We start from the raw sequence: 26,858 nt of genomic DNA on the forward strand, positions 1-26,858 counted from the left end.
AATTTTTTTCATATTTAAAAACTGTCAGCCAAAACATCCAGTTCAGTAAACAAATATTCTCCTAAAAAAGGACTACAAATGGCCAATCAACAGGAACAAAAGCAAGGAGAGGCAGGCAATTAATTCTTCAGCAGCAAGAGCCAAGAAGTAGCCACTGCTGTGGCACAGTCCAGTGCTGCTCGCTCCCTGCTCCAGGCACACAAGCCTGGCGAGAACAGCAGGCTGGGGAGGAAGGCTGGTAGCAAACACCACTCCTGCTGCACATGCAACCACCCTGGTTAAAGGGGACTTGTGCAACACCAGAGGCTCACCTCCCCTTTGATATAAGGACGTGTATTGAAACAAAGAACCTGCTCGGTTGACAAGTTAAGCCTGGAGGACTTACACCCTTTACCGCTGCCACATTGCACAGGTGATCAAAAGAAAGCCTAGACAAAACCAAGACAAAAGGCAACATGAACAAAACAAAGTTATCCTTTGCTTTGGTCAACGGTGTAACTAAAAGTGGCTGGCTACACATTTTTCAATCCCCAATTGATCGTGTCTGCTTGAAGACTGGTAATCCCACCTTTCTCCTCCCTGACCAACCTATTCAGGAGCTAGGCAGACAAAGGACATTTTTCCTGCAGAGAGGCAGAACTTCCTGCCAGCAGTGCCACCTGCACGATCATGTCACAACTTCTCTTGCAGAGCATGCAAGAAAGTTTCCATTTCCTGCGCAGGCACTTGTGTGGTTAATGCAGCTCCAGCAGTACCGAGCAGGCTCTGCCCCACAGCAGCGCACTGACACAAGGACAGGAGAACGGGACAAAATCTTCTTTGTAAAGACATGTGGGTAACATTGTAAAGAACAAATATTTTAATTTAACTCATTTAACTAAGCAAGAGAAAAAACTGTGAACCTTACCCCTGATTCTACTAAATTAAATAGCCCAGTTTTAAGTACTCGTTCATGTTTTTGAAGTAAGCATCTGCCCCATTCTCAGATGACAACTTCAGTCCAGGGTATTCTAATGTCTGCTGACCCACAGAAGTGCTGTCTCATTTTTCACGCAGAAAGAAGGAAGTCTCCTGACATTTTGAACATCACCTCAGTGGACAAGGACAATGCATGGAAAATATGTTCAGCAATCCCACTTGAATTTAGATGCTTATGTCTCCAGTGTACTTCTAAGGTAAAATTTTTCTATAATCATTCCACTCTTGGCCATGTTTTTAGCAAAGGTCAGCTGGCTAAAAGGGTCTTTTGTCCTGAAAATGTACAAGTATTTGCATTATTAACCTAAGCTTATTTGAAAACACAAAAACTTTTGGAAAGTACATTAAAATTATCTTTCATGTGAGATGGTCTCCTGGTGAAACAGTATAAACACTTACTTGTATTAAATTAGTACTCACATATCATTCTCAGTATTATAGTTTTCCAACAAGGTATGTTGGAGATCTTCTGTTCTCCAACAGTCAACTTCAGATCTTTGATTGTAATGTTTTAAGTAATTGCACCTAAGAAAATGAATGCCTGTCTTTTAAAAAACAGAGCTTTTCAGAAAGACCACAATGATAAAAGAGCCTGTAAATGAGATTACTAAAAGAAGACATCCTCCAAAAAGAAGTAGTCATGGGCAAATAAGGAAATCATAGAAGCACTCTCAAACTGAATGTAAAAATCAAAAACCAGGAGATCCGCAGTAACAATTTTTCTAAATGCCTAAAAACCAATATATTTTTTCAAACACATTGAAAGCAAAAAGCTTGTCTTAATTCTGCTGTGAACCTCCTCTCTCAAAATGACAAAGAAACTGACAAACATGGGGAGAGGGAGAACAAAAATAACCCAAACCATGAGTTTTGTGAAGAGATACCTCAGGATCCAAGTAATTTAATATACTACAGCTGCTGTTTGGTGGACAAATAGGTTTGTTAGCAACGTAATTGGTATAGACTACCCAAATTTTCAACAAGATCTACCAATGCTCAACATCAAAGGTGCTTGGGAAAAAAACAACTGACATGAGATGAGGACAAGCCAAACTTCCAGAGCAGCAACTGTTTAGAATTAAAGGAAATAGGAATTAACTCCAAAATGTCCATTTTGCCAATCAAGGGAAGTCATCAGGAATCAGTTCTGCCATCTGTGCAGCTCACTGCATCCTACACTGTCATGAAAGAATGCAGTTGGTAAAGTGACAAAGTTCACTGATGATATAAGATGTTCAAGAAAGCAAAATGAAAACTAGATGTGGAGAGTTCACATAACTTCACAAATTCTAACTGCCCATTAAGAGGGCAGATGAAATATATATATATGTAAAGGCATAAAGCAATGCACATAAAAAAAATTTTGTAAATTTACATATATAATGTGAGTATCTGAATCAACCATGATCATGGTAGACAAAATACATGCTTCAGTTTTAAGAGTTTTCTTGAACTATCTTTGAATATTCAGGAGCTACTAGGATATCAAACCACTGAGGACAGAGTAAAAACAGCACAAAAGGCATTATTATCCCAAAATGGAAGTTCATAGTACATCTGCATTTTGTTCTTTGTGTCTCAAGAAGTTAAAAGAGGGATATAAGAAGGCAACTAGGTTGACCTCAACTATGGAAACACTTCCTAAGGGGGTGTGATTAAATATGCATATGCTAATGTTCTTCAAGCTCAAAAAGAAGTGACTGATGTAAAGCAAGAGAGGTCTACACTCCGTAAGAACAGAGGAAATAAACACAGAATGATTATTTATTTTCTCATACTATTAAAATGCCAAATTAAATAATGAGGATGCAAGTTTAATTAAAAACTCTGCTTTTTATCTTAAACACCACATAGGTAAGATGTGAAATTCATGTTTGCATAGATGCTAACAAATTCTAATTAATGAGAAGGATATTCAAGACATCTGTGTGTTTAATAGTTTATCATCCTCAGCTCAGAAAATTTCTGAGCAGCAGACTGTTGAAATAGTACCATGGTTAGTATTCCTGTTAATGTTCTCCCCAAGACAGATGCTATTGATCAATGATTGTTAAAGAGCAGGATACAGGCTTAAGAGAACTTGTGATTTGACTCAGTGGTGGCAATTTCTGGAGAAAAATTTGACTATCTAGACAAGTTTTGAGAATATCTAGAGCAAGTAAACTTTTTACTGTTTCAATCATAGCACACTTCTCCACCCACAATGTGAATTTCAATTCCTAACCATTCACTTTTCTCATTATCATGTTCACATAAGCCAGGGAGTCTCAGAAGCTCTATGTTAATGCAGCTACAAAAATGGATAACAGCATAGAATTAATAGCAGGATAACTAGGACAGAACCAGTACAATTTAGAGGGACATACATTGTCTGTCAGAACAAACTACCCAGAACAAATTGTGAATAATACATTTATTTCTGCAAAATATAAACAGCTTTTATAGAAAAGGTTGTTATCTAAGTCTTCTGGAGGTCTTGCTACAAGCACTGAAGCATTTAAGAGCCATCCACACAGACTTGATATCAGTCAACTCTAGGCCCTTCAAGAAAGGACAAGATATACAGGGTAAAACAGAAGGATGGAATGTTCGGTGGAAAGTACTATCTAAATGTTCTGCTCAAAGTCTGAGCAAAAATTAATAAAATTTCTTTATAAAATATTGCTCATTTTAATTTTAAGTTTAATATTGCTGGAGTTTTTAAACACTGCTTACCTGTTCCTCAGCTGAAATGAAAGTCTTCTGACTCTAACATTTTGGAGCAATAACATGATGCTTCAACTCATTAAGCACTAAACTATACCCGGTCCCTAGCAGATCCTGGAACATGATCATAAACTTTCATTATCTACCTTTGGCTCTATACTTCTTCACATATCTCATCCAATTTTTTGGAAAGTAACATCCAAGAAGCACAACCCATTACATCCATGTATCATATGCACTTGAGGAGCACATCTATTATTCTGCTGTACATTTTAATTTTTCTACATAAACTATCTCTTCAACATATTGTTGCATTCCATTTTGTTAACTCCATTATTAATAAAAAGAAGAAAAAATGCTTTAAAAACTGCACACAACATGCAGGGCTTCTTCAAACTCAGTCAAAAGCTTCCTAAGAATGGTCAAAATTGTTCAAAAGATTAATCCACAAAATAAAACTGCATTCCATTTTGTTAATTCCATTATTAATAAAAAGAAGAAAAATGCTTTAAAAACTGCAAACAAAGTATGAAGTGGTCTTCTTCAAACTCAGTCAAAAGCTTCCTAAGAATGGTAAAAATTGTTCAAAAGATTAATCCACAAATTAAAAGCCCAATACAAACAAACCCATTGATTACAGGAAGCCTGTTTGAGACTACAATGTTCTTTGTCAGTCAAATAAACCAAAGCTCATGAACCAGTTGAAGATCTTCCCTCTCACTAGTGGGACATCGGAAATAGAAGCCTTTGAGTGTCCCTTCCAACTCAAACCATTCCATGATTCTATACCACCCCAAATTTGAAGATCTTTAGTGATCTTTTAGATCACTAGTGGGACATTGGAAATACAAGCCTTTGAGCGTCCCTTCCAACTCAAACCATTCCATGATTCTATACCACCCCAAACTTACCAACTGTCTTTAAGTTTCAGGAAAGAAGTGACATGCCTGGGTCAACTCTTTATGCGTCAGCTGAATTAAAATTAAATGCCCATATTGATGAAGAAAGAGCACTGGTTGTCTATATCCTGCATGTGCATTGCTTAGTGGGCCAGAAACCACAGCACAGACACAGAAAACCAGCAGCTCCACTCAGTCTCATACTGAGGTGTGCGAACACTTTTTGTACCAATGTGTGTGAATATACCCTGACAAACAGAGGGTGAAAAGTAAGGTTAGTACAGAACACAGAAGCCCAGTTGCAGGCTCCATTCACATCTTAATTGTTACCACATGTAAGACACATCCCTAAATGACCAGCTGTCTCTGCAGACTTCCATTTTAATTTATCCCAGCCCAGCTTCCCAAAAGGCTGAGTAGTGCTCAGTGAACTGCTTTTTAAAACACTTTCAGTCTACTTTCAATATAAACTTCTAGGCTTGCATGTTTTTCCTTCCCATTAAAACTACGTGCTACTCAAATCCTGCATTGAAAACAGACATCTTAAATTTTCTTTTGCCATTTTATGAGACTCTACTATAATTCAGAATTTTGCAATATGAATTAATTTACCTGGGGCCCTGTCAAAAACACTATGATGACCTATCAGAGTTAAGATCTTCCATTAAGGTTAAGTGTCCAGTACACCAGTGTTTTGTTTAGTTTTCTATGGTCAATTAATGCATTCAGTTGCCTTCCCATGGAGGCCTCAGTACTCTCTTCGTTCAGCTAGGCTACTCAGCTTCAAGGCAAGTTCTCAGAAATTAAGAAATTTCAATTATTGGTCATGTGGAAAACACACTACATGATTTTTTGATTACCTCAGAAAAAATTCATGAACTGGACAGGGACAAACCCAGTTCTCTAGCATTCAGCTGACCAAGAGATATAAATTACTTTTTCCTGCAACTGCTTTCACAGACAGGAAACAACACTAAAAAGACTTTCAGCATGTATAAGCACTAGTTAAAAATTCACACTACTAAACCCTAGTATTTTATACATTTAACTCATCTACAGCTGTTTTGCAAGTGATCTAATCTTTATTTAAAAACTCGCAATCATGGTCAAGCTTTAACTAGATTTGTAAATTCTTCCAGCAGAAGCACCATAAACTCTCCAAATGGTGGAATTATTCAGCAGGTTGGTAGTCCAGTCTATAATGTCAGGGAAGTCCTTCAAGCACTACACTCACTGACATACAGGGATCACTAACACCATGTAGGGTGTTTCTTGCACCTAATAACATTCACCACAGGTGCATCTGCTTACTTTTAAAGCCTCAGGCCAAGCTCCACCTCTCCTTAACCATGAACTAAGTTCAGGTTTTCTTCCTCTACCACAAGATTATAGGTTTGTTTTAAATTAGAGAGTCATATAGCAACTTGATGAGAGAATGATACTCCAAGATAGCCTGTTGAGTAAGTCTAAAGCACAGCCTTCTGTTTTAACTTTTGGCACATGGACAAAGGTCCAGGTGCATGTTTACAACAGGCAAAATCACTCTATCAGAGAAGAGGCATCCATCCAGATATCTTTGTACACATCGTACACGTGCTTTCAGCATACTTCAACTACAAGCAAAATGTCATCACTCCACCTAGTAGTTTCCCAGTTTGAGTCATGAACCAATCAATGATTTCATACCAGTGCCTAAGTCTGCCATTGCTTCCCAGGTTTGTAATAAGAACTGTGCTCTGTACCAGCTACATTGTATTAACTCCTCGTTTCCTTTTGCTTTTCACACAACGAACACACAAGGAGTGTTTCAAAGAAACAGCTGCATTGCTATAAGAACAATCACACTATACCATGCTCACTGCAAGACAAATGAGACAGTTTTAATAAGTACTTGTCAATTTTATTGATGAGTTATCTAATGGCATACACTCATCTGGACCCAATGAAGTACAACCATTACTTGTAGGAACAAGTTATATGTCATGAAGCAATTGAGATCATGACAGAAAAAAAATAAGGCAGGACAGCTCTTTACTGTTACCATCAAAAGGCAGCAATAGAGAGGAAAAAGTAAATAAAATCAAATTTAAAAGGAATACACAGAAAGGGAGAAAATTGCTTTGTATGCAATCAGGTTTGGCCTTCTACACAAACATTAAAGCTATGGAAAAATACCCGCAATTTTTAAGATTCAAAGAGACATGAATTGCTTTCATATTTACAATATGCACAATATTCACTGATTCATTTTAAAGGAAGCTGCTTTGCTACAACTTGTTGCCTAATTAAATAGGATGAGAAAAACAGGAAGCTGTACTAAACTACACATGAGTTCAGCAAATAGAGCAGGCTTTGCTGAAGTAAAGCAACACCATTACAGCTGTTTTAACCACAGGAAAAAAATAAAATTGAAAAACCTGTCCTAGACGTGGTGGAAAAAAGCAAGCAAGGAAGCATATGGAGCACTTCAAATGAAATGGGGAGACAGGGAAGGACAGGAAGTGAATCTGAGGGTTTAAGTCAGCAGCAAAGAGCTTCATTAAACCTGCAAACTGTCAGCAAAGAAAAAATGGCATTTCTTCTCATGCTTTCTCTGCCAGTTTAAACAAGGTCTCCTTCCAAGCACTTCCTGTGAAAGCCTGGCAACAAAACTGCCACCAGAGGATTATAAACATTTTTTAAAAGGAGGATTTAGAGAGATCTAGCATCTCTTCCCTTATAACTGTACTAGTGAACAGACAATATTTGGGCACTTGGGCTTCTGGAAGTGACCCTACCCCAAAAGATTTTACTTCTCTGTATGCTTGAATCACATCACCTAAGGAATACCACCATTTTTTCCAAATCTGTCAACAGAGAGTTCTGGTATCATAACAGTGAAAAATAATTTAAGTAGGTCTTCACATCAAACAGTCTCTTCAGGCTTCTTTCATCCCTCCCTGAAAGAGACTAGAGGTGGGGGAAGAAAAAACACAACCAACCAAAGGAGCAACAAAAAAAAAAAAAAACACCACAAAACATGCCCTAAAAATTATACCATTTTTAAGTGCTGCAGCCATGACAATATACTAGAAAACTAAAATATATATATTCATCTGCCTTGCAAAAGAATCAAAATTTTATTGTTTAGCCCAAGTAGCTTTTCCCAAATAAAATAATAAGAGCTTAATTTTGGCAAAGTCTCATATGAAGAACAATTACAAAGAAATCAAAGCATCATTTATAAGGTTTGGAAAATGTAGTGTGTGAGACCAGTTTTACAGTAAAAACAAACAGCCTTGTCAAAACACTTAAGGCAACTTCATTCAACTTTCTATTTCTAGTTAGTAATAAATTCTTGTCTGCTATAAACTCATTGTCTGTTTTAATATATTTCAACTTCATGAGTAACACAGATAATAGAAATACTTTTCCAAGATAAGAGATTGGACAACACACATAGACTATATCACTTGCATTGTCATAGCATTATCACTCTTCATTTAATGATTTTCCCCATAATTCTGACATTCAGCGAGGCAAGAAAAACAAAGCCAAAACACGACCAACAACATCCGTGTATCTTGGATTTCAGCTACCTCCTTAAAAATTCTCAGTTAAAAGTCATCTACTCCCGCTGATTTCACAAACACCATCACCATTGTATATTACATTATTAAGAACACAGGGATGGACCATCGTGGTCCTGCTTACTTACAACATGGCACAGCCTGGCACAATTTTCACACACTGTTATACTCATCCTGGCATCATTTAACTTTATTAAAATTCAACCGTTTCATAAACTGACAATTAACAAACAGTTTTTGAAGGTTGTAAACAGGCACGCTGTCATCACTGAACAAAAGCATCCTAAGTTGCTTTTAACATCACCATTACATTTTTCTAACAGCTTTTTCTTACTACACACTGCATGAAACAGCTCAATTACTTTCATTGTGTGGTACTTTCAAGCCTATGACAATGACATGTAGAGTATTAATTAAAATGGTTTTGTTTGTTTTGCATGAGCATTGCATTCATGTAGTTTGATTGTCATGTGTTTTTTATGTCACCAGCCTTGACTTCTGTAAGGCCACACACAACATCCTTTTCACTCATTAGAGACACAGAGGTTTGATGGATACAGGTTGATGACAAGGAATTGGCTTGATGACCACATCCAAAGAGTTTGAATCAATGGCTCGACTTCCTGCACCTGGGTCCAGGCAACTCCCCCTGTATCAGAAGGCTGGGGGATGAATGGATTGAGAGAAGCAGTGTCAAGAAGCCCTTGAAGATTCTGGTCGTCAAAAAAAACAACCAACTAAAAAACCAGAAATCAGACAGGAGCCAGCAATGTGCAGTTGCCAGCTGCACCCTTGGCTGCACAAAGAAAAGTGTGGCCAGCAGGTTGCAGGAGGTGAGGCCCTGCCTGCAGTGCTGTGTCCAGCTCTGGGTCCCCAACAGAACAGGGACATGGAGCTGCTGGAGCGAGTCCAGAGGAGGGTCACAAAGATGATCAGAGGGCTGGAGCACCTCTCCTATAAAAGCAGTCTGGGGGCACTGAGCTTGTTAAGTCTGGAGAATAGAAGGCTCCAGGGAAACCTTATAGAACCTTCCAGTACCTACAGGAGGCTTCAACAGAGCTGGGAAGAGACTTTTTCCAACAAGAGTGTGTAGTGATAAGACAAAGGGGAATGGCTTCAAACTGAAATATAGTAGGTTTAGATTAGCCATTAGGAAAAAATTTCCCCATATTCATGGATGTTAAAAAAATCAAGTTTTTAAAGCCTAACCAAAATAGAGTATCTATTGTGCAGTTTCACAAGAAGACAACTCTCCCATCAAACAAAATGTGCTATATTTTATTCTTTCCTGCTTCCCCCGTCCCTAGTAAGTTTTTCTGAAAACTACAAAAAAGCTCAAGTTTTGTATTAAGGACACTTCTTGAGGTGTCTTTCCCTCTTCAGTCCAAAATTCTTCTTTGAAAATCAAAAAAAAATCAAAAGATCATTTACTTGAAAAGTAAAATATATTACAAGAAGAAAGGAAATTAGTGTAGTAAATTCAAGGTGGGAGCTCTAGAATTCAAATCACCTTCCTACAAAGAAAAGTTAATAATAAATATGAACCCAGCAGAGACATAGTCCAGCTGTAACATAGTTAAAACTTTACAGAATAAGTTAGTTAACTTTCTAGAAGTACAGATTGATCATTTAAAAATAATTATATAACTTTCCAACATTCAATAATTATTCAAACTATTCCTAAAAAATCACACAAAGCCCCAAATATGATAAGCTTTTTCAACTACACTTTTGCAGAAGTGCAAGTAGTATCGCATTTTCTCTATTAAAGCAGTCTTCCACTGAAGGAAAAAAAAATATCAATTTTCTTACACTGTTTTTTTTTAGGTTTAAATGTGCTGTTTTTCCAAGAATAAGCTCACTGTAAACTCCTACCTGAAAACACAAAAACACATTCATGAAACTAAACAACCACTTTACTCTGCCTCCTTATGTTCTAAAATATTAAATCATGCAGTCCAAACAATTTTAAGGAGCCTACTTCTGCAGTCAAGTGGAGTTTTGAATGTCTCTGAGGACAAGAGGTTTCACATTCTCTCTGAGCACTTGTTCACCAGACTCATGGTTCAAAACAAACAAGCCCCAAAATAATAATTAATAATAATAATAATCCACAAATACACCTGCTCAAAACCTTCTCAAAACTAATCAGAATTTCTACTCTATCAGTTTTCTCCCTTTACACATAGTTGGAGAAATCAATATGACCTTCCCTTAGTCTCTTGTCTGAGGCTGAAGAAGTCTAGTTTTCCCTCATTAAGTGATGTGCTTTATGCTCTTAATCATCTTGGTGATCCTCACCTGAACTTGTGGCAGTCTAATATCTTTCATGTATTGGTGAACCCCAAACACAGTACTTTAGATGTGGTCTCACAGTTCCTGACAGAGAGGAAGAACCACTATTTTCTGGCTGCAACTTCACTAACACAGCCCAGTACGTGGCTGGCCTTTGTCACTGTGAACCCACACTCAACAGCTCATCCACCTGAGTCCAAGGTTCTTCCTTAGGAAACTGTCTTCTGGCCAGCCTGTACTGCTGCACATGGCAACTCCATCCATCCCTCGGGCAGGATTTCATATTTCTCTTCAATGAGTCACACCAGGCTCCTCCTGTATCAGGCCACTTCTCCGGGTCCCACTGAAGGGTGACTGCTGCCGGCACGTTGAACAACTTGGTATTGTCCAAATAAACTTGATGAGATCACACTTAAGCCCACCATCCACACAACTGAAAGATACCTAATAGCTCTAATCCCAAAACTGATCCTGGAAGGCACTGGTGCCACTTGCAGCCTGATGCCAGCTGGCCTTTGCTTCATTGATCCCTAGCCTCTGGGCTCGGCAACCCAGTCCATGTCCCACCCCCCCTGCAGATCCCTAACCTGGTCCATCTCTCACCAGCTTGGACACAAGGCTCCCAGAGCACACCATGTCTAAGGTCTCACAGTCCTACAGACACTTCTTTAGCAGGAAGGTACCTCCAGCACCATACTGATTTTTAGCTCTTAACCAAAAGAAAACCAAGAAATTAAAAGACTCTACTGGCATCGTAAGTTTCTATTTCTGCATCAGAAAGAGTTTTATATTTCTTCTGTTAAGAAATGTAACAAGCAGGATAAAACAAGAAAGGTCAAGATAGAGGTGGCTATTTAAAAGAAAGAAAAAGCATACATTTTCCAGCTTAACCACAGCAACAGCACAACTTCAGGCCTCTCTTTTCACCACTGACTAAAAGAGACAAGGCCACATCTACCCACATGCACATCTATGTTTGTGAAGGGGGAAATGGAATAATTACATTTTGTTGCTTTTTCACAAGATCATTAAAGGATCCATAATCACCACAATCAAGCCCACTGTACACCAAAATCTTACTTGTCACAATGCTTATACAAAAGCTCAGCATTAGCCCAATGATAGTGATATTTACAACCCATTACATATAGTTATAGATAAATAACACAGCTCAACACTCTCTCTTTAGAAATATAAAATAAATGTTTGTTGCACTTCTCAGCAGGGAGTGGACTTCCAGCTGCACTCCCTCAGAAAAGGAAACATGCTATTATCTCAGGGGTTTTCCTTTGCACTCACCAGTAAACTTTAGACCTCTTGGCCAGTATCAAACAAACCTGGTTGAACAGTCTCTAAGAGAAGTATGAAATTATGCTACTAACTGGACTCTGAGAAGTCTCCCATGAGATATAAAAATGCTATTAGTTGAGAGCCCTTTTTTTAGAACATGCTTATATTGCCTACCTTTGCACTTGAAACAATACTGATAATTAGCATTCTCAGCTTGATTCTGCCTAATGGTTTTATTGCAAGGCACTATTCCATTCAAAATGAGATGCTATGATCTTTCTTACAATTATCCTCTGTAAATTTGCTTTGCATCTGCTGTTTAAAATTATTAACAATTATTTTATTCGTATTGTTACAAATCACAAAGACAGTTAGGAAAATTGAGTTTTACTCTTCGTAGTAAGAAACATACTGGAAATTAAATTAACCAATCTCATTCTGTTCTGAATCATTCACGTGCACTCCTTCAGTGACACCCTGCTGAAATACAAACATGGCTTTGTGGGTTGTTTCCCCCTCTCTGTTTTCTTCAAAGTACTTTTTTATTGCTTTTTAACTACAGAAGGTGTCTCCACAGGACTCAAACCTAAACATTAAACTCAGCTTTAAGTTGTGTCACTTTAAGTGTCTCCCCTCCATCAGGGCCAAGTTCCCATGACTGCATGGTACACACACTGTCAGGGTTTATCTGCACAGCATACTGAACAGGGTGCACCAAAGAGCACTTTCACAGCTTCCTAACTGATGAGTAAACATGAAGAAGCCTGTTGGGAGTTCAAAACAAGAAGCAGTACTTCTCAAAAAAACATAGGAGGTACCAAATGCAGTAAGTACTTTAAAAATATGCCTAAAATGAATACAAATTCTCAAAAGGCAAAGCTAATTCATCTGCCATGACTGAAACTTTGAGCCACCAGTGAGTGTTTCTTATTTTTCCTCACGTCAGTCACATCTAAGTAAAAGGAGATTGCCTGCTTATTACAGACAAATGCTTTGACTGCTATCAAATGAAGGGTAAAACTGATTACACACTAAATGAATAAATACTGTAGCATGCAAATATAAAAACATCCTCAGCTGCATTTTAAATACAATACACTGCTGTCAACTCCACCTGTATCACATTTTCAGTATTGTGATCCAGAGTCACCCATGTGCTCTCACTGTGGCCTCTGTATTTCAGAATGCTCACATGCCCATCTTTACATCTCTGTTGCAATTTGTCATTCAATGCAAAAGCAGCAACAATTATCCTGAGTTTTATTAACTACACAAATAAATTTTTCTTATCCGTTATTTTTAGGACGGTTTGCTATCAAAAGCATATTTCCTCAAAAACTGAAGATTGCTCATGGTCTGTTGCATAAAAAACCAGCTCGGAAGTACAAAGCTCTCTATGATGCAAGACTGCTTCTAACTGACATAAGTAATAGTTTACAAGGTTAGGAAAAGCTGGGTTTGTCTAATGCTGCTGGAGTTCCCTGGATTCACCTCCCAAAAATAAAAACATATTTTAATAAAAAAATTGCGAAATGCAATTATTAGAATGTTACAATTTATTTGTTGCAATTATATAGAAGTGATGCTTGAAAAAAAACTAAGTGACAGAAATTTTCTATTTTCTTGATGCACACACAAGATAGATCCCACCCATTATCACAGCCCAAGCTAATGAACAAAGTCTATGTATAATACCAGCAAAAGCTGATTCAGAATGGAAGTGCTCCTGTTCTAATGCATGGTTTCACCTGCCTCCCTTGATAGAACACTTTGTCACTGGAAAAGGATCTTGTGGTAGAAAAGTGTATGAAATCACCACAGAAGATCTGATGTTATACCAGTTTCAGTGCTACACAAGTTTCAACAAAATTATAGGGAGGAAAAATGCTGTCCCCTCATCCTCTTGCCAAAAGTCCTTCCTCACAGTAGAATAAGAAATAAATGCATAAACTGAAGCCCACAGGGAAAGCTACATATGGGAAACTGTGAAAATGATTCATACACAACACATTTTGAAATAAAAAAATTAAAAAGGCAAAACAAAAAAAGTAACAACCCCATACTTTCCCCTTTCCCATCTCTAATCTTAGAGATGTATCCATGACATGAAGAAGAACATGAGAAATCTTCTTCTTTCAAGTTATGTTAGATTACACCAGACTTGCACCAAGAACAACAAAATGTGTATGAGGCTGAGCAGGAGACAGACAGTTATTCCTTTACTGATGTATATGCACACATCTGTTTTAGGACCAGCATAGACTGACAGACTGCTGTACTCAGGCAGATCAGCACAGTGAGAAACAGAATGAGCAACAATCATTGCAGGAATAGTGTTGGTTTGTTTGTGTTTTTTTTAATTAAAAACGAAAACATAACAAAACCAAAACCTGAGAGCAAAATGCAAACATATCTGCAACCAACCTAACTGTCAGAAAGCACATTTTGAGTTTTCAGCTTCTCAAGCTGAAAACACTTTCTTTTACACTCAAGTGTAAAAGAAAGAAAGAAATAACATTAATCATTAAAGATGTTCAAGTATTACAGAAGTACAACAGTAAAACAGGCATTAAACTGCAAAATCAGCACCATCACAACTGAAGCTATTCTTTATTGTATCATCAGCGTCTAGCTGTCCCTTCATATCTACCAGCCTGACTAAAGAGAATTTAAATATTTAAGCTTAATCTCTGTCTCCAGACAGTCCTGCACAACATCTGCTACTTTAAGAGAACGACTCAGAACTGCCTGGTCATGATAACTGAGCTATCCCTTGAGTGCAAAGATGTCCTTTCAGCTGGAGCTGGGACACAGCAGAATGATAATCAAGTCAGTCTTGTGGTGATCCCACATGTGCACTACTTATTCTCAGAACAGATGTCATCATTCTCTAAAAATTCCAGCTAGCTCACAAAGTAATATTAATTCAATGATTAAAATCAACTTTTCAAAATCTATTTGAGTATTACAACTCATGGAGCTTCTGTGGATATAAAAGCATGTCTGGTCAAAACAAAGCAGAGGCTGTATTTTAACAAACTGTATCACTGATCTGTCTGTATTTAACACTTAGGCTTTTTACGTTAAAAAAGTAATTAGCCATCCATTTACATATGCAATAATTCCCTCTTCATATGATCATTACAGATTCATACAATGGTTTGGGTCAGAAGAATCCTTAAAGATCATCAAGTTCCACCCCCTGCCACGGGCAGGGACATCTTCCACTAGACCACACTGCTCCAGGTCCCATCCAGCCTGGCCTTGAACATTTCCAGGGATGGGGCACCCACAGCTCCTCTGGGCAGCCTGTTCCAGTGTCTCACCACTCTCACAGTAAAGAATTTCTTCCCTCTAATTCAGTTTAAAGCCATTTCCCTCTTGTCCTGACACTCCACACCCTTGTAAAATGTCCCTCTCCAACTCTCCTGTAACCACCTTCAGCCTGGGAGGCTGCTCTAAGGTCTCCCCAGAGCCTTCTCTTCTACAAGTTGAAAAGTCCAACTCTCTCAGCTCTTCTAAAGAGGAAAGGTGTTGGATTATAAAAGAAATCTCCCACCTGCATGCAGAAATATGTTAAAAATATCTTTTTTTGCATGGATGTAAGATTGTGCTGAGGAACTCAACAGAAAGGAGTACAGATTGCAAATCCTCTCAAATTCGACCTATAGTACAATATAATGGTTGTTTCTCCCTCTGAGAGTTTGAGAAAAAGCCCTTTTATTTTAGCAATAGAATGAACTTTAACATGTGTGTTTTCTTGGAGGCAATAACATAACACTCATGCTCTAAAAAAACATTATAAAACAATCTTGCAGCTTTTGGTAATTACTGTTAAAGATGCCTAAGCCTGGCTAGAAACGTGGCAGGTTTGTTTTTTTTTTAATCTGGTGTGACTGGATGATAAAAATCTAAGATTGGTCACTTAAAAGGAAAAAAACAAAAACCACAAACTTCCAAACCCCCCTAAGTTTCAGTAGTTTTAAACAATGTAGCACGAAACCTTCCTATTCAATAAACTGCTATAGAGTAGCAAGTTCTTACTACTGTCTTTGATTAATATTATGACAGGTTTAAAAAAAGTTTGGGTGGAGTTTGTCTTTTGGTTTTGGTTGGTTTTTTGTTTTTTGTTTTTTTTTTTTTAAATACTACTGCAACAGAGCAGTACTTTGGAGGAGCACTTCCATGGTTCTCATTTTGTGAGGTATGCCTTTGTGTTTTGTTAGGCCTTCCACTGAAAACTTACTGAATGCAAACTCATCAGAATCAGTAAACATGGCTGCTCTGATTTTTCAGTTGAAACTTGTTCCAAAATTTCATCTAATTGGATCCAAAATCTCCTCTGAAGATGATTTAAATAGGAAAAAGAGTGGTAACTAGGAGATAATATGTAGCAATTCATCCAGCTGAACAGACTGCCCCTCCACTGATGGACAAGCAAGTGAGGAAAATCAGCCAATGAGTCTATCACCTCATTATTTCAGAAAACTTGCTAGTTGTGATGCAGGAACAGTAAGTTCACAATTTTTTAATAATGTCAGGGAACTAGGTAAATACATCTGCACACAAAACCATTTCTTTTTTGTCACATTCTTTATTAAAAGGTGTTTCTTATCTAGCCACTGATCTGAGCTACAGCAGGAATTACACCAGACTCAGGCTGGGAAACAGAGCTAACTTTCATTAAATCTATTTAATTTCACTTCCATTTCTGTTCAGAAAACAGTTCCAGTTTGCAACGTTGCTTAGAATAAAGAAAATAACTAGTTAAACCACAAACCAGCCTATAGGCGCTGAGGTAGTCGCAGGTTGTGCTGAATTAAATTCGCTGAAAAATAACGACCTAAGATACTTCAGGCAGCAGCGCCATAACAGCACGGAGCCTGACACTGCCTGCAAAAGCCCAGGGAGAGCTCCAGCCCAGATGCAAGATTCAATTAAAAATCAAACAGCTGCAAGGATGGAAGCATCCCCTTTGCCTTAACACAGCAGGCTGAACACTGAAGTTCAGGAGATGCTTGAGGAGTTCTTAGGTCATCCACAACACATCAACAACAGCAGCGGAGCTACAGAACACCCACTTCAACCATTGGTTTTAATCCCGTGTTTCACAGAACTCCCTGCTTTAGGTAAGCAGGTGTACAGAAAGCAACCCAGCTTGAAAGCAGCAGCAGCAAAACTCCGTCTTCACTGTAATTGTAGCTTGCATGCACAAAGACTCCAAAAGAGCCTTTTGCTAGCCACATCCTGACTGCACTTCCCCATGCAAATTATTAACTATAAATTTGGGAGAGTTGCAGATTTTTTGCACATGTAACAGTAGAGCCTGTTTACATCTTGCTTCCCACCAAATAAAGCTTTTTTGTATTTACAGATAATAAAAAAATAATGCAAAACTAGTCCAGCTTAAACTGCAATCAGTTCAAATAGGGCACATAAAACAGTTACACAAACAAAAGAAATTCAAAGAAGAGCAACACAAGCAACAGAAGTACTCACCATTCTTTATTCCCCGATTTATTGTCAAATCTGACATAAAAACTTCTAAAATACACACAGTCCACACAAATAGTGCAGAACACTGTGTTTTTGTCTTCTATATTTTGTTTCTCTTTGCAAAGTCATTATCACATTCAGCCTGCACTGATGTATCTCCCAAACCATGAAAGCATTACACTGTGTATTCTTACCCTAGAAGCAAGTTGCCATTGATGACAAAATACATATTATTTAACTCCATGCATGCTGTCAAGTGTACTAATAAGCATATCAACGTCTGTACCTACTCCACATAGTTAAGAACAGGGGGCAGCAATTCTGTCAAACACTAACCTAACAGGTTGATTTTTGAGAAATCTGTCAGTGGCCATGGCTTAGTTACAAGAGAAAAGAAAAACCAAACCAGTTACAGTTATGGAAAAGTTACAGATGTTAATCTAGGTTACATAAGAAAAATAAAATAGATCATTCTAAACGTGAACTTACAATCACTCTAGTCAGTTGCCACAGACAATAGCGCTGTTACAGTTTTGAACATAGACAGTTTTTCTATTAAAACTTCAGCTGATCTGAATCCTGTGGGATTATATTTCCATACCCAAGACTATCAAGCAAACACCATAATTAAATAATTAATACTCTTTCCTTGCATACCAAATGTTTTGCTGATGCCAACACATTCAGCATAACTAAAAGACTATTAAATCCATCTCCTAGATACACGCTGGGTCCTGAAGAATCGACAAATACTTGATGAACTAAGTGTATAATCCAAAACAACAACTAACTGCAGCCTCTGCAACAATAGCAAAAATCTGTCTTCTTTCAGTGTCCTTATGCTCGTACCTTCAAGCAAACACAGGACAAGAGAAGAGCTGTACAGTCTTGTTTTAAAGTCATTTGGAAGACATTTCCTCATAACCACTAACCTAGTCCATAGGAAATCACTCTGAAACCTCAAATAGGCAGCAGTGGACTGATATTCCTTGGAAACCAGCTCTTGAAGTTTATCCATTTTCATGCTCCTATTTCTTGACAGCAGAGAAGGGTGAACATTTAAATGACGCTCATAACAAGCATGAAAAACCCCAGCACTGAGGCTTCAAGGTTGAAGTGCTAAGACCGTATAATCTCTTCTGCTGCAATATTTTGCTCCTCTCCTTCCACCAATTCTGTTTCCATATTATTTCCCTCACTCCACATTCATCTCTTCATCCTTACCTCATTTCTTAAACCCAGTCTCCCTTGGCAGATTTCTGCAGGCAGAGTTCTGTGCTTACTTGATGTAAAGAGTGGCTGGGGAAAACCTCTACTAATGCTCCCAAACAAAACTCACCCTTCATCTTCCCTCTAAAAACCCCAACAATCACGCTTTTTTTTTTTTTCTACTGCAACAACTGACAACATTGAAAACACCAAGAAGTACCACAGCAACATTTAAGTTCAGACAACTGCTTTGCGCACTAATCTTTGAGACGACAGAGCAGGAAAGATTTCTGTAACTAGCTCAACATAAGGGCAAAGTCCCACAATTAAAAGACCAGATTACATGCATACCAACGCCTCTGGCTCCAGTGGATTTGGGCGGGTGGTGCTGCCCCGTCCCTGATGCTCTCTCAAAGGCATACACAAAAAGAAATTAATAAAAAGGAACAAAAAAAAAGGGGGAAATGGTAAAAAACAGGGGATAGGGTGCAGGGTGTGGACGATTTACCTCTTCCAGCAGCGTGACCGTGTTCCTGCAGTTCTGCAAGCGGGTGGTGAAGCTGGAGGTGGTCGGGGAGTTGTAATCCTCTGTGGTCTCGGCGATGAACTCCGACACGGTGATCTGGTCCGGCATGATCCTGCCCCACCGGTAAAGCCCAGGAGAAGTCGGGCACACAGATCCGGAGAGAGGGAAAGCCAAGTTTCGAAGGGAAAGGTGGGGGGAAAAATAAGAAAACGGAAAAAAAAAAAAAAAAAGCAGAGGGAAGAAGATGTTAACAGCCAGCAGAGACCCGCAGCATCAAAGCACCGGAGCCGCAGAGGGAGGCTGAGGCTTCGCCCTCTACATCCAGCCTCTCCCCGGCCGCCCCCTCCTCCTCCGGGCAGGAGGTGAAGGGGGAGAGGCCCCCGCACGGCGCCCCTCGCTCGGCCCTGCCGGTGGGGAGCGCTCCCGCGGCCGCCTCCGAGCAGCCCAGCTCGGCCCCGCCGCGGCGCTGCGGGGAGGGCGGCGGGAGGGGAGCGGCGACCGCGCCGGGCTCAGCCCCTTTCCCCACCCGCGCCGACCCCCCCACGCCCCCGCTGACGGGCACCGCTGACGGGCACGCGCCGCCCGCCGCCGCTACGCGCGACAACGAGGAAGCGGCTCCGCGCAGGCGCGGCCGGCGCTCCCCTCCCCCGGCCCCGCGGTTTCTGAGGGGGGAGGCTGCCACTGTTTCGTTTTCTTATCATAAAAAGGGGTTTTTGGTGGAAGCTGACAAAGGTGGGGTGTGCTGGGCTGCACTGCTGTCCCTAAGCGGGAAAATGAGCTTCCCGTGCCTTCTGGCAGCGGGGAGGGACCATGCCCTCGTCGGGCTGCGGGTCCGCTCCCGCACCAGGGAAGCCCCAGGGCGAGTCGGAGGGTCTCTTGCTTCTTTTTTTTTTCCCTTCCTTAAGTCCGTCACAGCCGGTCGGAGCCCATCCGCCGGTGATGTAGAGCCGAGGATTCGTGCAGCCACCGCTGAGGGAGCCACCCCTCTTCGGCAGTCTTTGACTGCATAGGTTTTTACGCTCTTTAGTTAATTTTTAAGAAGTCCTGCTATGGTTTAGAGAAGCCCTTGAAGTTGCTATTGCCGATTTTGCTAGTTTTGTTCCTAAGCCTTGCCAGAGCTGAGCTGTCTCAGTGCTGCCGTGGCCGGGTCGCACAGCCCAGCGCGATGTCCCAGAGCAGCGCTGGCGAGACCCGAACCGCGGGCTCGCAGCCCTGTGTCCGCTCACAAACAGCATTTCTGAATAGTTGACATGTCCTCTATCCATTGTTGTATCATGTAACTCAGGGAACTGACAGACAGACCCTTTTTCTCTTTTTTTCTTTTTTTTTTAAAGCTTAGGTTTGGGGTCCCATATGTTCGTTTCTAAAGAAGACTAAGTCTCAGGAGGCTCAAGTAATTGTGGTCATCTGCTGCATCAGTGTGATTTATTTAGCCATACTGTATGATTTCCTCCTCCTTATATTTGGGAATCTCTCCACACAAGCTGGGCCATTCAGGAATGGTAAATATTCTCAAATCTGAACAATTGAGAATGAGCAATATGGCTGTATCCATTTCAAAAGTTTTTATGTTCTGTGTATAAGTACCTACCACGTTACATGTGGTAGGTTACCTACCACGTTAATGTGGTTAGGCTTGTACATGGTCTTGTATGTGATTCTAATAAAATGCCTGTGCAACTCAGAAATAGTTTACAGTATCAACTAAAAAGTGCAATGCCCGAGTAAGGATAAAAAGGAGATGCCTGTTTTGAGTATACCCATAAAAAAAAGACTTCCATGCAGTTCTGTCAGCAAAAATATGACCAATACTCCTGAGCAGTGGTCCTGCCTGAACATGTTCTGTATTTCATTGCCTTAGTAGAAGCCCTCCATATGGCCATGTGATTGCTGCTGCTGCTGCTTCACGTGATCCAGCTTTCTGGCACAAAGACTCTGAGCTCGTACAGATGATTGTTAAACGTCATGAGACTCTGAAAGGTAGAGTAGGCAAGAGGAGGAGGAAGCCAAGAAAAGAACTGTGTGGGAGTTACAGTGAAAAATGAATTTGGGCAAAAAAAATGAAGCGCTGAAGAAGCAGCGGGAGGGATAGGAAGAAAATCAGTTGATGATCGTGTTCATAGGAGCAGTGGAGGAGGAAGAGAGACCAAGAAGATAAAAATGGCTGATGGCATCAAAAGCAGTGTGGAAAGGAGAGTAAAGAACTGGCTGGGGGGTTGGGCCAGGGAAGAGCTGTTGGTAACATCCAAAACAGCTGTTTTGGCCTAGCCTGCTTGGAAACTGGATGGGTGAGGGATGTGGCCCGAGGGCCAAGCCCGAGGGTCTCTGTGGTCATCCCCTGTAATTTCCTGCTGAATATCAATCATGGGCTGTCACACAGCTGCTCCTGGTGGTCCACGGGTCAGCCACAGTGTTCACATTAGGAAGGTTCCTGATCCCTTGCTGGCAGATTTCAAGTGAGGATAAATCCATCACACTGGTGGACAAACTGGTTTAATTAATGGGGTACTCTCACTGTTAGGGTTGAATTGTTCTTCTTCAGGTTGAAGTTACTGAGCTTGACCATTAATCTCTGGATTGTAAAATAACCTCATCTGTTATCCCAAAAAAATCCCCTCAGAAACTGAACATACTGCTGAAGATATAATTGTTTTGATACTATTTTGTGCAAATTTAAACTACAGAATTGAAGAGCATATTCAACTAAGAAAGAGAGTAGACAGGCCAGGGAAACTGTAGCAGTGAAGAGTGGCAGAAGTGAAGGCAGAGCAGAGAGTAAGTGCAACTAAACTTTTGTGTTTCCTCATCAGGGAAAAAAGTTGTCTTCTAAAAAGACGTATTAATGTATAAGGAATAGAATGAATACAGAAGAATACTGGTAAATAAAGAGAATGGCACAATGCATAAAAATGGAAAAGGAAGATCATAGCTGCCTTTTGGTCTGTTTTTGACAGTTCTGAAATTGTTTATTCTGCTAGAGAGAATACAGTCCTCTGTTTTGCTGCTTAGCAGCATTTCCCCTTCCCCTATTCAAATGTTAGTAAAGAAAATAGCCCTATAGGCATGATCTCTTCAGACTTGGATTATTTTCATTTAAACTCACTGGAAACAAGATCATCTAATTAATGTAATGTTAATAAAAATATACAAGCTGCCTGTAAAAATGTGCTAATGTTTAAACTAGTCAAATTATGTAAGTATTTCAAATAGCATTCAGTGATTTTCAGATTTAACCATGTTTCCTGTTTTGAATTGCGATCAGTGTCTGAGATTCAATTCTAAATTTGTAAGATGCACCTCTCTATAAATTGTCACTTACTGAAATCACTGTTTCACTTCACAAATGTCAAAGAATAATCATCAGAGTGTGAAAGTTATATTTCACAGCGTCTGCTGTAACCCTGTCTTAGTCTGTGCTAGATCCTGGGTGAGGCTGTGCCACAGCCTTTTTCTCATGGAAGGTTTGCCAATGAAGTTATGCTTATCTCGATCCTCTTGGTATTCTGAAGTGAAATATATCTTGTCCATCCTGGATAAGCTAATGCCAGTGAGGATCATGCGAGCAGCACTGGAAATCACTGGAAATCACATCCTTACTGCTGATGCATTGCAGTCAAGGAAGTTGTGCTGTCTTGCCATCCCACCCAGTGATTCAGTCTACAGATCCACTTGATTGCCTGGCTTTTATTGTGATTGCAAACAGAAGAGTTAATTACAGCAAACTGACAATAATTCTGCAGTACTGGTGATAGTCACCATGCTTAGGGAGAGGCTAAGGAACGCAGCAATGACAAACTGCCCACACAAGTGTTGTGCAATAAACTGAATAGCAATGATAGTATTCTTCATTTTATAGTATTTTGGACAGTTTATATTTAGATTGAGGTCATCAGTTCACCCACAGGAGCTGAGCAGGAGTGAACAGGTGATGATGTTGTCATCACTGAACTTTGCAGCATGACCAGTATGTGCCAGAGGTGAAGAGCTACATGGCACTTGCACAGCTCTTCACATCATCAATGCAATTAACTATTGAAACCACACAGCAATGAGGTAGAGAACAGCAAGATTATGTTTCCACTATAGATAAGGAGCCAGATAGATAAGTTTGTGGCTGTCTAGCTTTAGTCATGCAAAGTCAGCTCTTCAGGGTATCAACACCTCATCTAGGCTGAAGCTGGTGGTGAATCTCCTGTGGGACGTGATTATGCTGCCTGCAGAGAGCAGCCCCAGGACCACCCTGAGGTCACACTTCCCTGCTGCGTAGGAAGCAAACTCACAGATGCAAACTCAGGTGCGGTTGCTGCCTTTGGAAACAAGCTTGACCCAGGTCCCTGGCTGTGCACCAGTGTGTTGCCAAGCATGCTCAGACAAGCTGCCTCCAGGGCCATTTGCAAGCTCTCAGTGTGGCAAGGAAGTGAGCTGTTAGCTGGAAAATGGAGAACACTGCACACATGGGTTCTATGCAGTGACTCCTTCTTATTAGTGCGGGTGTAGTCATGGCAGGATCTCACATGTCAAATTCAGAGGTTTTGATTCTCAAGTATGAACATGATGATGCCTTTTTGCAAATACAGGTTTACAACTACACTCATTTCTTGACTTACAAGATTTCCATCTTGGCTATTACTGCAGATAAAAGTGCTGATTTTATAATATGACAGACAGCAGTGTTTCATTAAAACATCAAATCATTGAAATGCGCATGCTTTTCTTAGTAAACTATATAGTTGTTCTTTTTATGCTCCTTAGCATCTCCACAAACATGGAGAGTGTCACTGGCTCAACAGCAAATAGCAACAGAAGCAGTGTGCTGAAATGCATCAGGAAAATATCCTTAGGCTATGTTTCTCTACTATACTGCTATCCTGAATACGTTTGTGGTTTGGTGTTTCATCCATTTCAGCTAAACACAGCAGTCAGGAGTACTTCCCATCCTCCTTCTGATCCTAATTCTCTTTATGAGATCGTTGTATGACATCAGGCATCCATGGCATTTGATACCTGATAAAGCTGATTTGAGGTTCCCTGAAAAAAACCTCTATATGGTAAATTGCTGTTCCTACATTTTTATAGTTTTATTTTCAGATAACTTCTGACAAAATTAATGGGAAAAGCTTATTTAAATTTATGGCCATAATACTGGTATATCCACAAATATTTCTGAATATCAGCTCTTTTATTTGAGTTAGATGCTGAGCTTAGAGGATAAAAGAAGCTTCAAATCAACAGGAATCTCAGCAGGATAAGTTATGCTTTTGGTTTTGGAATATCTCACATGCTAAAACTCGGTAAACTTCTTCTGTTAATGGAACTCTCATAGTTTTGTTTTGCAAAGCAAAACCACCCCTTTTATGTAAGGACATGTAACATCATCACTTTGTACTTCAGCAGGAAATGTTTAGTCAGGAGGCGTTTCACCTCCAGGAGCTGTGTCCTCTCAGAGGATGGTTGGATGGCTGACAGCCTTGCAGGAAATGTAACAGCTACGTATTTTAACCTGCAGCATGTTTGCACGTTTAATATCATATAAGTGCATTATGTACTCACAGGAAAAGGCAAAGTCTATTTTAAACACTGAAGCCTACATCACACATTGTGACTGGTGCTAATTTGCTTGAAGGGAATGTACATGATAAACTGCAGAGTGTTTCTACTTGAGGAAGAAGGCTGTTGGCTTTGACATTTGCAAACAAACCTTTGAAATTATTATGTTACTGGGACCAAATAGTCAGGTAACTTTTCAGTAAAAGAAAACTTCTTGCCTACGTCACACTGCTGAACATGAAGAAGATCAAAATCCAGGTCCAGCAAACATGCTGATTGCAATTCTGTGTTTTTATGGGACAGTATCTGCTAATGTGGCTTATGAGCTGTGTCAAGAATTTGTGCTGCTGCTCTGACTGTGTTGAATCCAAGAATCAGCTGATTTAAATTTTAATACTGGCATCTCCCACCGTTGGTCTTTATCTGGTATTTAAAATGAGATAGCAAATATCTCAGAAGCTACATGTTATTTTAAAAACCTTTTAGCACTTACAATAGTGGCTTAAATAGAAGGTTCTTTTCACATTCTTTCAATATTAAAATGTGAGCAAAAAGAGAGCCCATTGTGTTCTCGTTATAAATGACATTTTAGTAGCATTAAGATCCTGTGGTTTTAACACTATGTGGACAAAATGAAAAAAAGATTAAATCAGAACATCAGAAATATTTTGCTGAATTATACATTTTGCATCTTATTTAGGTGAATGTCCTGGGCAAGTAGCTTGGCTGAATGATCAAGAAGCTCAAATAACCATCTCAAAGGACAGCTGAAAATAACAGTACTGAAAATGAAGTGCAGCATTGAGTTACACAAGATTAAGCTGACTAATCTGCTGATTCAGTTTTGCCTTTGTTTTTTGGTTTTGTCATGCAAGATCAAGTGTCAAGCAGACAAACACGCAATGGCATTCCAGGCTCCCAGTAACAACAAGCGATGGGCTGTTCCCCTGCCACCTCTGCATTCTCCAAAAATGAAACAGCAAAATGCTCACCTGCAGCAAGAGGCAGCAAGCTCAGGACAGACATGCTCCTTTCTTGTTACAGGTGTACTGAATTTGGTATTTCTATTTCACAGATGGTTTTTGTTAGAGATGCTCATTTAAGAAACCTTACTCAGTTGATAGGAAGTGCAATAATGCATATGAAGGGTCTGGAAGAGAAGCCGTACAAGGAGCAGCTGAGATCACTTGGGCTGTTCAGCCTGGAGAGGAGGAGACTGAGTGGAGACCTCATTGTGGTCTCCAACATCCTCACAAAGCAAAGAGGAGGGGCAGATGCTGATCTCTTCTTTCTGGTGACCAGAGATTGGACCCAAAGGAATGGCTAGAACTTGTGTGAGAGGAGGTTTAGGTTGGATATTCGGAAAAGTTTTTTCCCCCAGAGGCTGGTGGGCACTGGAACAGGCTCCCCAGGGAAGTGGTCACAGCTCCAAGCCTGACAGAGTTCAGAAAGCAGTCGGGAAAGGCTCTCAGGCACATAGGATTCTTGGGCATGGTCCTGTGCAAGAACAGATTCAAACACAGCTCTTACAAGATCTGCAGAATATAAAAGTACAGCAGTATATTCTTCTACATGGACTGGTTTTTGGACAGTCCAAAGATACCACACTCTTACAAGTGCTGATGGATAAGAAAACTGTCAGTAGAGCCACTCACAGGTTTGATGTTAACCCTTGCCCAAGTGAAAATATGAGCCTGCTCATTACTCACAGAGATAGTCAGGCAAGAACTGCTGACCCTGAGGGAGGTGGTGTTCCAGCAGTACCCACCATCACTGCATTGGTGAGGCTGAGGAACACCACAGGGAAACCTGGGCACAGCTGTCCTTGCATTCCTGACAATGAGCAAATCTTTGAAGGATTGTTGGGAGGGGCACTGCAGACATGTTGGCAGAAGGGCAGACCGTTCCAGTGGGATTGCAAAGGACAGGATGAAGCCAATATGTCGTGAAGGGATACTCTGATTGAAATGAGAGAAATAAGAGTCCTTCCAAAGAAGGAGTCATAGTAGCTGGAAGCGTGGTGGTTTTTTGTTTTTTTTTTTTTTTAATATGAGAAATAGCAATGACTAAAATCAGAGCGTGATACTGCAGAAATGAACATGTTGCAGGGCAGCTGGCATAGCATGCTCTCCAAAATAAAAAGAGAATGAAATAAAGCCTCAACCCACATTGCAAACATTTCAATATTTTTTCTTTCCCTCTGGAAACGATATGGCTGTGTCATTACCAGGCACATCTCTGGTTCTACTGAAGCTGCTAAATGTGTGCTGATGGCAACAGGCAGTGTTTTGCCTGCAGTAAAAATGAAGGTTCAGACCAAAATGAACCTTGGAAGCAGTTGGA

At 40.0% G+C, this 26,858-nt stretch overlaps 1 protein-coding gene across 2 annotated transcripts in view; it reads right to left on the minus strand.

Moving 5' to 3' along the window:
* ASAP1 (ArfGAP with SH3 domain, ankyrin repeat and PH domain 1) overlaps positions 1–26,858 on the minus strand; it is a 141,878-nt gene that overhangs the window by 93,790 nt on the left and 21,230 nt on the right. For both annotated transcript variants that reach the window (XM_041407555.1, XM_041407554.1), the window contains exon 3: positions 18,951–19,080. In XM_041407555.1, the coding sequence (XP_041263489.1) occupies positions 18,951–19,080 (130 nt within the window). The remainder of the gene's footprint in view (positions 1–18,950; positions 19,081–26,858) is intronic.

The sequence above is a fragment of the Onychostruthus taczanowskii genome, unplaced genomic scaffold (assembly GCF_017590055.1).
Source record: "Onychostruthus taczanowskii isolate IOZ18803 unplaced genomic scaffold, ASM1759005v1 scaffold27, whole genome shotgun sequence".
Taxonomy (NCBI): Eukaryota; Metazoa; Chordata; class Aves; order Passeriformes; family Passeridae; genus Onychostruthus; species Onychostruthus taczanowskii.